At 47.3% G+C, this 12,182-nt stretch overlaps 1 protein-coding gene across 1 annotated transcript; it reads left to right on the top strand.

Annotated features, from left to right (window-relative positions):
- Positions 1-6,410: 6,410 nt before the first annotated feature.
- On the top strand, positions 6,411-8,956 carry nemp1 (nuclear envelope integral membrane protein 1; the record flags this gene model as incomplete). Its single annotated transcript, XM_080534426.1, has 8 exons — positions 6,411-6,494; positions 6,638-6,857; positions 6,955-7,027; positions 7,118-7,211; positions 7,327-7,441; positions 7,549-7,774; positions 8,251-8,427; positions 8,592-8,956. The coding sequence occupies 8 exons, from the start codon at positions 6,411-6,413 to the stop codon at positions 8,761-8,763; spliced, it is 1,161 nt and encodes a 386-aa protein (XP_080390552.1). The 3' UTR covers positions 8,764-8,956.
- Between the last annotated feature and the right edge of the window lie 3,226 nt (positions 8,957-12,182).

Below are 12,182 nucleotides of genomic sequence, written 5' to 3'. Positions count from 1 at the left end.
TGTGGTGCGCTGCTCCTCTCCTGGTCCTTGTGATGGTGATACTGCTGACCAGGGCTTGTGCGGGAACGGTGGTGAAGGTGATAGTGCAGGAACTGGTGGTGTAGTGAGGTAGGCCCGGGGTGGGGGGGGTTGGGCGATGCGGCGCGGCATGGGGGGCGGTTTAGAGGATGACGTCCTTCCATCTCTCCACCCCCCACACCGCTCTTGCTTGATCCAGGTTATTTTTAAAGTCAATAATAGCATGGTCCCTGAGGAAGAGGGTGATTCTTCTCCTCAGGGTTGTCAGGTCGACGCTCTGTTTCTGATAGACCCTGATGTTCCTCGTCTCCCAGAGTACCTGCTTGACGGCGCTGATGATCCTCCACTGTTGTTGTAGTTGGGGGGTTGTGCACCCCCCGGGAGGACCATACAGGATGTTCTCGGCCGTCAAGCGGGGCAGGGTCAGCAGGCTGTTTAGGGAGACAGAGGGAACAAACAGGGCCCAGACCCGCCTGGCCACGGAGCACTCACAGAACAGGTGGTTAATGTGTTCTGTGTCCGTGCATCCGTGGGGGCATTTCTCAGTCTTTGCGATGTGCCGCCTATGCAAGAATTCCCTAGTGGGGAGACAACCATGAGCAGGCATCCAGGCAATGTCTTTTTGTTTATTGTTAGTACATTTATGATTAATGTTTTTCCATACCTGTTTGGAGTCCACGGCTGTGCTGGCCTTGGGGTGAGTCATGGTTTCCTTCGACCTTATGAAGGTCATAATGTCTTTGTATTTCCATGAGGCCAGCCCAGCCGCGGACAATCCTGTCCTGAAGGCAAAGTCCCTCCATATCTTGTAGACTGGAGGGGGGTCCCAGCTGTAGGGCACAGTGTGGTTTATTGATGCGGTCACCCTGAGTGTCCGGAGGATGGGTGTGGCATAGTATATTTCAAAGAACCTGGCTTTCCTATCTTTATTGTTGATGTTGGTGATGAGGTTGGAGAGTCCCTGTGCCCTAATGATGTTTAGGATGTCTGGGACCCCTTTCCCCCCATTCTCCACTGTTTTGTACAGGGTGGTGCGTTTTAGTTTTTCCATCTGGCTCCCCCAGACAAAGGTGAACATGATCCTTTCAATGGTTTTGGATACTGCTCTGTCTGGGGGAAACACCCTGCCCAGGTAAAGGAGAATGGGAAGAACAATAGCCTTCAGGACCAGGATCTTGCCTGTCATTGTGAGAGGCCGTGCACTCCACTCACAGATCTTCTTTTGGACCTGGCGGATGGTCTCCTTCCAGCTGCCGGAGGCCCCTCCATCTTTCTGGTAGGTGATCCCCAGCAGCTTAATGTTTTCCGTCTTTACAGGGAAGGAGGTTGCCAGGGTCTCCTGCCAGTGCTGCGACAGAAACAGCTCACACTTACCCCTATTGATCAGGGCGCCAGTGGCTGCACAGTAGTCCTCCACCACTTTCGTTGCTGTGGAAATGGAGCGACTATCTGTGCCGACGATGGTGATGTCGTCCATGTACGCCACCACCTTGAGCCTCTCCCCCCGGGCCCCTGGTAGAGGGTAGCCCATGATGTTGGGGGAGCTCCTGATCTTCCGTAGGAACGGCTCCAGGTAGATGACGTACAGTAGAGGGGCCAAGGGGCATCCCTGCCGTACTCCAGCTTTGATGGGGAAGGGGTCTGTCAACTGGTTGTTGATCCGGTGAGCCCCTCAACCAGGTCTCGGGGTGGTAAAAGGGTAGCCCCTCGGCCCCGAGCCTGGTGGAGTGGAGAGGAAAAACAACTACCCATACGCCGAAGAAGAAGTTGATCCGAACTCTGCTCGTGATGTTGTTGTAGCAGAGTTCGGTCCAGTTGAGCAGGTGCTGGGGGAAGTTCATGCCTCTCAGCACCCTCTGCAGGAAACCATGGCTAACCCTGTCAAAGGCCTTCTCCTGATCCAGGCTGAGAAGGCCTAAAGGGGACCTCCGCTCCTGGGAGTGCAGGATGAGGTCTCTCACCAGGAGTAGGTTGTCGTTGATGGACCTACCGGGGACGCTACAGGTTTGGTCAGGGGCTATAACTAAGGGGAGGAGGGTTTGAAACCGTTGGGTGAGGGCTTTTGTCATGATTTTATAGTCCACTGGGAGGAGATTGATGGGGCGCCAGTTCCGGAGGTCCTTGAGGTCCCCTTTCTTGGGGATCAGTGTGACCGTACTCTGTCGCATTGACTCTCCAAGCCTCCCTTCCCTGTAGACGGCTTTGAAGACCTCCGCCAAGTCCTCCTTGAGGAGATCCCAGAGAGTCTTGTAGAACTCTGCTGGGATCCCATCCGGTCCAGGAGCCTTGTGTGTATTCAAGGAGTGCACGGCCCGGGTGAGCTCCTCCGTGGTCAGCTCTGGGTTCTCACTCTCACCACCCTCGGGGACCCGGTCCAGACCATCCAGGAAGGTGGCCATGAGAGTCTCGTCGGTTGTCTTGATGTTGTAGACTAGAGACTCTCGTAGAACTCTCTTGCCACCCCCGGGATGTTGCCTCTGTCTGACACGGTGTCCCCATTGGTGTCGTATAGGGACAGGATAGGCTTGTGTTTTGACCGTGCCTTGCGGAAGAAGTGGCGTGTGCATTTCTCCTCCTCCTCCAGGCCCTGGAGTTCTTCCCTGAACTGTTTCTTTTGTTGTTGCTCCCGGTAGAGGGTGGCAAGGTGTTGTTTGGTCTCGGCCAGTTCTCGGGCCACATCCAGACCACCCAGCTGTAGGAGACTCAGGCGTTGGAGGGCCGCGTTGTGGTGTTGAAACCTGGCCCTCTGTTCTGCCGCTTTCCTCCTTCCGACTGACCCGAAGTAGCCCTTTGTCCTGGCCTTAACCATCTCCCACCACTCTATCGGGGAGTCGAACAGTTCTTTTAGGGTCCTCCACTCCAGGTAGCGCCTGGAGAAGGAATGCACCACTGTTGGGTCCTGAAGGATCGATGTATTCATCCTCCAGGTTCCCCATACCCGCTCTTGTTTGGCCGTCCCATTCCAGGGACACGGTCAACATCCTGTGGTCCGAGAAGTGGGCCGCCTGGCTGGTCAGGGTTCCCATCCTCAGACCTGGCGAGAGCAAGAACATGTCTATCCTGGAGGAAGAATTCCCGGAGGAACTCACCCTTGTGTGTGTCGGCGGGGAGGTGCCACCGGCGTCTACCAGTTGGAAGTCGTCTATGATGGACTGGAGTTCTGTAGTGGATCGGTCTCTCCTGGGCCTGCTGCGGTCCTCATCCCGGAGGGCACAGTTGAAGTCTCCCCCCACTAAGACTGGTGTGGGAATGAGGAGGAGAGACCGAAGTTTCTTGAAAAGGGAGACTCTCTTGGCCACGTTGGTTGGGCCGTACACATTGATGACCCTCAGCGGCGAACCCTGGATCTCTAGGTCTAGAACCAGGATTCGCCCGCTCTCTACAACCTCCCCCTTTTTGGTCTGGAGAAAGGGGTTGGCCACCAATATGCCGACCCCATCAGCTCTATCGATGTTTGAGCCTGACCAGAGAGAGTCCCCCCGTGTCCATTCCTCCTCCAGGGTGGCGTCCATCTCCTTGAATGGGATGGCGCACTCCTGGAGGATATACATGTCTGACTGATGTTGGGTGATGTACTGGTAGACGACTTCCCGTTTGTCTGGTTGCCGGAGGCTTCTGGGGTTGAGAGATGAGATTGTTATCTTCATGGTTCTTGGATTTGGTTTGTTCCAGTTTTTGCTAAGTTATTGCAAATTAAGATGAGGCCCTCCAATGGGTCGTTGGGGGCCAGATAGTGTGGCACCTCCCCTTGGCTGCTCATGGTGTGGGGGTTGTCTCCCCACTGACTGCCTGGTGGCCCCCTCATCTGTGTGGTTGATGAGGTGATTTTCGGTGGCCCGGACGGTCCGGTGAGCATGGACTGGGGGTGGCTGGTGGGCTGTGCAGGGTCAGGAGCATGTGATGACTGGAGAGAGGAAGAGGGTGGGGAGGAGGGTTTGGGGGTGGGAGCCGGCTTACCTGTATGGCGTTGGGGTTTGGGTTCTGAAGTAGTCTTTTTGTTTGGGTTTTTTCGGATTGCCTTTTTTTGTGGTCTTTTGCGTTTTGGTTTAGCCAAGCTCCAGTCATTTTCACTGTCTGATTGGGAGGGGAGGTGGATCTGCAGTGTGCTGCTGGTGGCTATCTCAATAGAGGCCGGCTCCCCCTTCATGGTGTTTTTGCAGGGGGTGGAGGTGGTAATGGGGTTTAGGAGGGGGGGGGGGGGTGTTGAGGTTGTCTGTAGGGGGTGCTGGGACGGTTGGTTCCTCTCCTTCTCCTTCTCTGTCGTTCGAGCTCTGATCGTCCCCCCCATCGCTCGAGCTCCGGTCCTCCTCCGTCTCTCCCTTCTCTTCCTCCATGTTGGGTGTGGGTTGGGGTGTGGGTTGGGGTGGGGGTTGGGGTGTGGGTTGGGGTGTGGGTTGGGGTGTGGGTTGGGGCTGGGGTGGGGGTTGGGGTGGTGGTTGGGTGGATTTATCGTATTCCCTATAGGCCCGGGCTCGATAGGGAATAGGGAGCCATGGGAGGGAATAGGGAGCCATGCATAAAGACTGAGCTGATTTGAGGACCGAAAATCAGGAAATGAAGATGTGGTCATGGTCACGAGGCTGTGAGAGCCTCTCTATGGTTTACAAGTTTATGGTATTCACACTATCACATGATCATGTTATGTGTTGTATTATCAAGGCCATCATTGACATCAGAAGCGGTCACTCTGACTCATGTAGCCTTCCCTGAATTACTATTGCAGAACTGAGGGAGTTAATAAAGGACTTATCTTGGGTGGTTTGGAGATATTTACTTCATGATAAAACCACAGTTGATAAAGAAGTCACTCTTCATACTCAAAAACATTTATTTCGAAATTCGAACATTGATATATGGAATGAAATCCTGAAATCCTTATTTTATATGAAACCTATGCAGTTGTGTGGTCAGATGCAATTGTTGATTCCTATGTTGGAACCGTATGCTATAGTGTGATGGGTAAGAAATAGGAAAAGCACCTAAAATCCCTATATTATCTTTGACTATACACAAACACATTGATTATTCTGATCGCCACTTCTCTCAAGATAATGATGAAAGAATATATGTCTACCTCTTGTGGCAGGACTATGAAATAGTATAGCCTAATGTGATCTGATGGAGATGCATTTTTGTGTTTTCATCTCTCCACTGTTGCACACTTAGACCTGTTCAAACATTGAATAAAGCCCTTCAAACCCTAGTCTTTACCCTAGCCCTACCCTAGAGGGATTACAAAACCACAATTACAAAATCACAATTTGGTTCCTTGAAATTAGTCAGGACAGACTTCAATTTACACCATGGTTCTATTTATCTGGGCACTGTGACTAACAGCTAACTGTTAGCATTTTCAACCTAAAATCAGATTAAGTCAATGGACCTCTTTGAAATGTCATGCCCAAATCCTCCCCAAGTCTCAAAGACTCAATTGACTTGCTTTAAATGATGTTAAGATGAGTCAGACATGACCTTTCAAACATGCAAATTTGACCTTGCCCTGATAAACAGAACCACGTGGATAAAGTGTATCCTGGCCTAACCCCTTTAACCCTAATCCCATTTGTGTGTCTTCTTATTTCGTAGCATTATTCAACATTGTCAACTTTCAGGCAACGTTTAATGGTCTTGAATGAATCCAAACAGTTGACCTCTAATGCGATTGGTTGGTTTTCCTGTAACTCATCTCAGTTGCTAAGCGACGGGGCTGACGTGGTTCTCTGTCATGGCGGGATGCACGAAATTAAGAAAGGAATTCCTCTTCGAAAGTGGACTAATAGTTTTGCTCTTCGTTTTTTTAAGTTTACCACAAAAAACACAACAAGTCTCAGGTACGGCGTACATTTCTAGGTATTTTACAAACAAATCAACCATGAAATGAGATGCATTTTCATTGAGTAGCTTACTAAGTTATCTCGTGTAGTTGACTAGCGTGGTGACGTTAGCCTAGCATAGATAACGTTGGATGGCAACACTTCGCTTAGCTTAGCTGTCAACCTTCCTTTATCTCGTGGCTAGCCAGCCTATTCATTTAGTTAACTACGTCGATGAAAGATTGATTGGTTGTCAGTGCATATCGGTGTTGATTTGATTAGCACACACATATACATACATAGGCTACCCATGTAGCTAGATAGAAACGCCCACAACGGCTAGTCAGCCTGTCGGGTAAGTACCGGCGTAGCTACAAAACGTTGCCATGTCTTATATTAATATTAATATATTATATTAGCCAATTGGTTAAAGGTTGTGCTCTACTCTACAATGTATGACAATGACTGTGGTATATTGCCTTGCTGGAGATCACAACACAGGAGAGAAAATGCACAATTAAGGTGACAAACATATTCTTATTTCTACAGGTAGTAAGCTTCATATTATCAATTTAGAAGATGGCGAGGAGTCTGAAAGATCAGAAGCCAGTCACTTCTGCTACCTCAATTCCATTGTGCCTGGGTGGAAGGAAACCTGGACAAGTATTCAGGCAAGAGAAACATATTTGAGAATTGAATCAATGTGATGAACCCCTTAACCCTTTGCTTAACACTAACTCTAGTTCCAAACCTAACCCCTAGCCCTTAAATGTTTTGTTTGGGCTCATGTGGCATTGTGGACACAGGTCCGAGTATGGAGCTCGAAACAGTTGAAAGTGACTGTTGTTGAGGACGAGGAGATGCTGCAGGAGTTGGAGCACTTCAGTATATGGGGCATGATGCAGCACTTCATGCGTGAGCAGTCGAACGAAACCACCATCAGCGTCAGTCTGTTCCGCCCCAAGACCTGCTTCAAGATTGATCCTGTTCACCCCAAAGCCCAATACACTGTGAAGCCCATCCGCAGTAAGTAGAAAGGTGGGGTTTCCTTGAGATGTTAGATGGCTTCTAAGTTAGAGATTTCATGTGGATGAATGTGTGCTGTTTGTTTTTATTCCTGCAGAGTTTGACATTGACCTGTTTGTGGTATTCCTCGCTGGAGTGCTGCTCTTCGTTTTTGCTAACTCACTCAGTAGGTAAGTATGTAGGGTGTGACCTCCCTCAGCGTTGATGGTGGTCCATGTTACGTCACCTGTATGATTTCTATGTTGTTTTTTGTCCAACAGGAGTCAGGTATTCTATTACTCTGCAGGCATGAGTACAGGCATGATTGCCTCTCTCATCATCTTCATCTTCATCGTGGCACGTTTTCTGCCCCAGGTAAGAAGACTACTGTAGTAAGGCCTTGTGGCTGATCACACCTTTACATTAACCACATTTGATCTGTGTGTCAAGACATATTGTTAGATTTCTCATTTTGATTTTCCTCTCTCAGAAAAGTCCATTCTACGTGTTGATAGTTGGTGGATGGTCCTTTTCCGTTTACATCATCCAGCTTGTTTACAGAAACCTGCAACTAATCCTCAGAGAACACTGGCATCTGGCTTTAGGTAAGTAGCCTACTTACCTTGGTTTATTATTGAATGTCTGAGAAATTGGTCCAAAATTCATATCTCCATGTATCATGCTGAATGAATTCTTTGTCTGTGTGTCCAAGGCTATACTGCAGTGGTGGGGTTCATAAGTTTTGCTGTGTGTTATCGTCACGGCCCTCTTGTGGAGGAGAAGAGTATCAATATCCTCTCATGGACGCTGCAGTTGTTCGGTCTGCTGCTGATTTACGCCGGGATCCAGGTTCAGCAAGTGGCTTTGGCCATCATCGTGGCTGCCTTCTGCGCTAAGAACCTGGAGTATCCTGCTTCCCTGGCCTTGTTTGTTTGGCGGTAGGTGTTTGGCAGGGACGTGCGGTCAGGGGAGGAAGGGGGAGGCAGAGCCTCACCAATCCTACTCCAATGAAAATAGCTGTTACAAAAAGTTTTGTCAAAATCGCTAAATTTGCAGAGCTCCATCTCAGATACAAGGAATGAGTATGAATAGTGGAACTGCATTTGCCTATAAAACGTGAATCAAATACGTAAGTTACCTGTATGAATGTGCAAAGAATGCTCATATGAAATATGAAACATACGGTCACCAATATAACAACCTGCCAATTGAATGGTGAATTTAAGCTACCTCTATCGGGTTCATACGTGTGTAAATCTGGCTCTGATAGCCAGTGCCTCCCCAACCATTGACCTCACCGCACGTCACTGGTGTTTGGGTACAGTACAACTCTCAGCTGACATCTGACAATTCGATTCCTTTTATCAGTGTCAAGTGCTCTGCATTTCTAATCTGGTAATATTCTGTCATGCAGTAAACTAAAGCTAACTCCACGCTGGAAGCCAGAACCTCGCCGACTGCTGACTCAGGAGGAGTTTCAGAAACAGGGGACGGAGGAGACACAGCGTGCCCTTGACAACCTGCGTAAGTACTGTGGAAGTCCAGAATTCAGCACCTGGAGGACTGTCTCCCGACTTCAGTCCCCAAAAAGGTGACAATGCCCCTCTAATGTTTAACATCCATGTAGTGAATTTTGAGCTCTGTTTGTCAGTACTCTGAGCGGAGTTAATTGCATTCCCATTCAGGACTTTGAGTAATGTTTTCAGTGTTGTTAAACATTTGGTGCTAAAGAGATGTTGGTGGTGTCATCCACAGGTTTGCTGACTTTGTGGAGGGATCAACGCACCTGATCACAAATGAAGTTTCCGTCCACACACAGGAGTATGGTCTCAGAGGATCCTACTTTGAAGATGAACTTTTTGCCACAGATGAGGAAGATGATGATGAGGAGGAGGATGTAGAGATTGTAGATGCTTGTAGATTGTAGATGATTTCCCAGCAGCAAATCTATTACCGAGCATAAATGCAATCTTGCAGATTGTCTCAAAACTCACGGACTGGGATCAACAAATCACAATGTAGATTATGAAATAATGGCCATTGAAAAGCCTGAGTGAGATATTCTTTCATCCTGGGCAAATCTGAGGCGTCCCTATAAACTACCACTATAAACTGTTATTGTTATTTGCACATAGGGCTGAATCATAACTTGAGAAAGGCCTACGCACATGCAACTTCAGTGCACATCTCCTATTTTGATGTGAGTGGTTGATTTATCTTAAACCCCAAATTAGCAATCAGTCCAGTGTTGAAATTCTGCTGGAGAAAGGATTTTTGTAAGAGAATGTTTGTCCTGCTTGTTAGTTTGATTTTCTTGGAGACAACTTTATGCTTCTGTCACTCTGTAATTTATCCTTTAGTTTTAGTTTAGTAGTTTTCTTGGTTTGATTGATTTCACCCTATTCTCATACATCTTTCAAGTGTTCTGGGGAACAATGAGGTATTTGAAGTACTCTGTTTACAGCTGTTGGGCCTGAATGTACTTTTGTAACAATAAGTCATTTTAAGTGTCACTGCATTTATTATTACCCCTTTGACACATAATCATCACATCAAATATTTATTTCTTTGTGAATTATCTTGTGTTAATTAGAAAGTTAAGATTTGTAATTTGTGGAGATAACATTTTTATTTAAAGTACCTTTATGACATGAAAGTCTTTCTTTGTATACTTATTAGTGCCCTCTTAATTAAATTTAGGACCTTGATGATTTATTTTCCTTTGAAAATATTATGCATTATTTCTAAAGGAACTTAAAAATATTAGTGCAGTAGTTTGTATCACATGCGATGCCTTTCAGTATTAAATACATGTAAAACAGGATGTTGAAATACGACTTATTTTTCTACTTTCAGATCTGTTCTTTGAGATGTTATGTTTTAATGTAAATAATCATGCCAGTGTCAATAAATAATCCATGACATGAGACTGTTTGTCTTTGATCTGTCTATAAATGCTAGACTACTTCAGACATAACTACAATCTGTGGAAAGCCCATAGTTATATGTAATGGGGGTAATACTGCAAGGAGAAGAGATCTCTTGAAATACACTGGATCTGAAGTGTAATCTGGGAGTTACGTTGAATGGGCTAGATACATGTTGAACAGCAGGGGTCACTATAGCACTTTTAATCATGAACCATACTCCATATACTGTAATACCTGATAGTTTAAAGTAAGGGACCTGCTGTGTTTTTCTATTTGGATTTAGAATAGTTCATGCCCTGGAAGTATTTGGTTCTGGCTGTTGCATTACTCTATAATGAGTGTGTGTGTGTGTGTGTGTATATATATATATATATATATATGTTAGCTTTACTATAGCTATATGTTAGCTTTACTCATGCCATATTTAGGATTTCCACAACATATGTAGGGATATGAATGGTGACAGAAGAACATTCAATACTCCTTGGCTTTTTTATTTTTTATTTTTATGATAGGTAATTATTGTAAACTGCATTCATTATTCTTGTTTGAGAAGTTCAAGTAGGGCTGCTTGGAAGAGACATCTCTTATACATTTATTTAATCATTTTGTGGAAAATGTCCGTAAATTGTATGAGGGGTGTCTTGTTTACATTCAGAGAAACCTCCAGTGATTTCAGCACTCTGTTTGAATTAAAGGAACTTTCATTGACATGAAACTTCACACTCACTGAAACTGAATAAATAATGTGCAGATTAGTAAAAGGACTGATGTGTGGTTGTCATGGTTTTCCTCAAGGGTACCTCAGATACAATATCAATCACGTTCACCTACACTCCCTCTACAATCTCTCTCATGTCCACTCCCTCTACAATCTCTCTCATGTCCACTCCCTCTACGATCTCTCTCATGTCCACTCGTTCCTCACCTTTCCACTCTTCCTGTCCACTGATCTCAAGGCCAGATCCTCTCCACGTGCTCCTTGGCTGTCTGAAACCCTGCAAGCTTGTAGAGTAGTGCTCCGGGCAGCTGAGAGGAAATGGAGTAAAACCGGCCTCCCTAATGACCTAAAACCTTATCTCTCTCTCCTCCTCAACTACACCTCCTGTGCATCAGCTGCTAAAGCTTCTTACCACCTGTCTCTGACCCAAAGAAACTATTCTCCACATTTTTCTTCACTCCTCAACCCACCTTCTGCCCCTCCTCCCTCCTCCCTGTCTGCATGACTTTGTCACCTACTTTGAAAAGAAAGAAGAAAAAGAAAATCTTCCTCCTCACTTATAAATCCCTCCTCCGCCAACATACCTCATCCTGGAACCTGCGGTCCTCAGACACGGGTCTGCTTTCCACCCCCCATACCAACCTGGGAACCTTTGGGAATAGAGCCTTCAGTGTGGCAGCCCCCACCCTCTGGAACTCTCTCCCCACAGTGATCCACAATGCCCCTACACTGGACACCTTCAAATCAGCCCTCAAAACCCACCTGTTCACCAGTTTAGCTATTTGGCTATTGTGTTTTTTATTTTAGTCTGTCTGACTGTCTTTCTGTAAATTTGTAAAGTGTCCATGACCCTTACTGGGCCCTTACTGTTCTCCCTCTTTACCAAATCTCTTGGCTCGGTAATTTCCTCACATGGTTTTTCCTACCACTGCTACGCAGATGGCACTCAACTCGTTCTCCCCCCCTCTGACTCACAGGTGGCAACACGTGTCTGCATGTCTTGCAGACATGTCTGCTTCGATGTCAGCCCACCACCTCAAGCTCAACCTTAACAACACTGAGCTGGGAGGGAGGAACCCTGGGAAAGTCTGCCCTCTCCAAGACTTCTCCATCCCAGTAGAGAACTCTACTGTGACCTCCTCCCAGACAGCCAAGACAGCCAAGAATCTTGGGATGATCCTTGACAAACACTTATCCTGTGCAGCGAACATCACAAGGCAGTACGCTCCTGTAGATTCTTTCTCTACAACATCAGAAGGATACTCCCATTCTCACAAGAGAAGCAGCACAACTCTTGGTCCAGGCACTTGTAATCTTCCACCTTTACTACTGCAATGCACTCTTGGCCGGGCTCCCCACCGCCGCCATCAGACCTCTGCAGCTCATCCAGAATGCTGCCGCCCATCTGATGTTCAATCTCCCCAAATTCTCCCATCTCACCCCCTCCTTCGCACCCCTCACTGGCTCCCGGTAGCAGCTCGCATCAGATTCAAGACCCTGGTGCTCGCCTACCGGGCGGCAAAGGAAACAGCCCCTCCCTACTTGCAAGCAATGGTCAGCCCCCAAACCACTGCCTGACCCTCCACTCTTCCACCTTGGCTGGCCGCCTGGCACTGCTGCCTCTACGTGGATGCAGCAGTCGTGCTATTCGGTCACAGCTTTTCACTGTCCTGGTGCCCCACTAGTGGAACAAGG

The sequence above is a fragment of the Nansenia antarctica genome (genome assembly GCF_963989245.1).
Source record: "Nansenia antarctica genome assembly, chromosome: 6".
NCBI classification, from domain to species: Eukaryota; Metazoa; Chordata; class Actinopteri; order Argentiniformes; family Microstomatidae; genus Nansenia; species Nansenia antarctica.
This window is presented reverse-complemented; position numbering and strand designations above follow the sequence as displayed.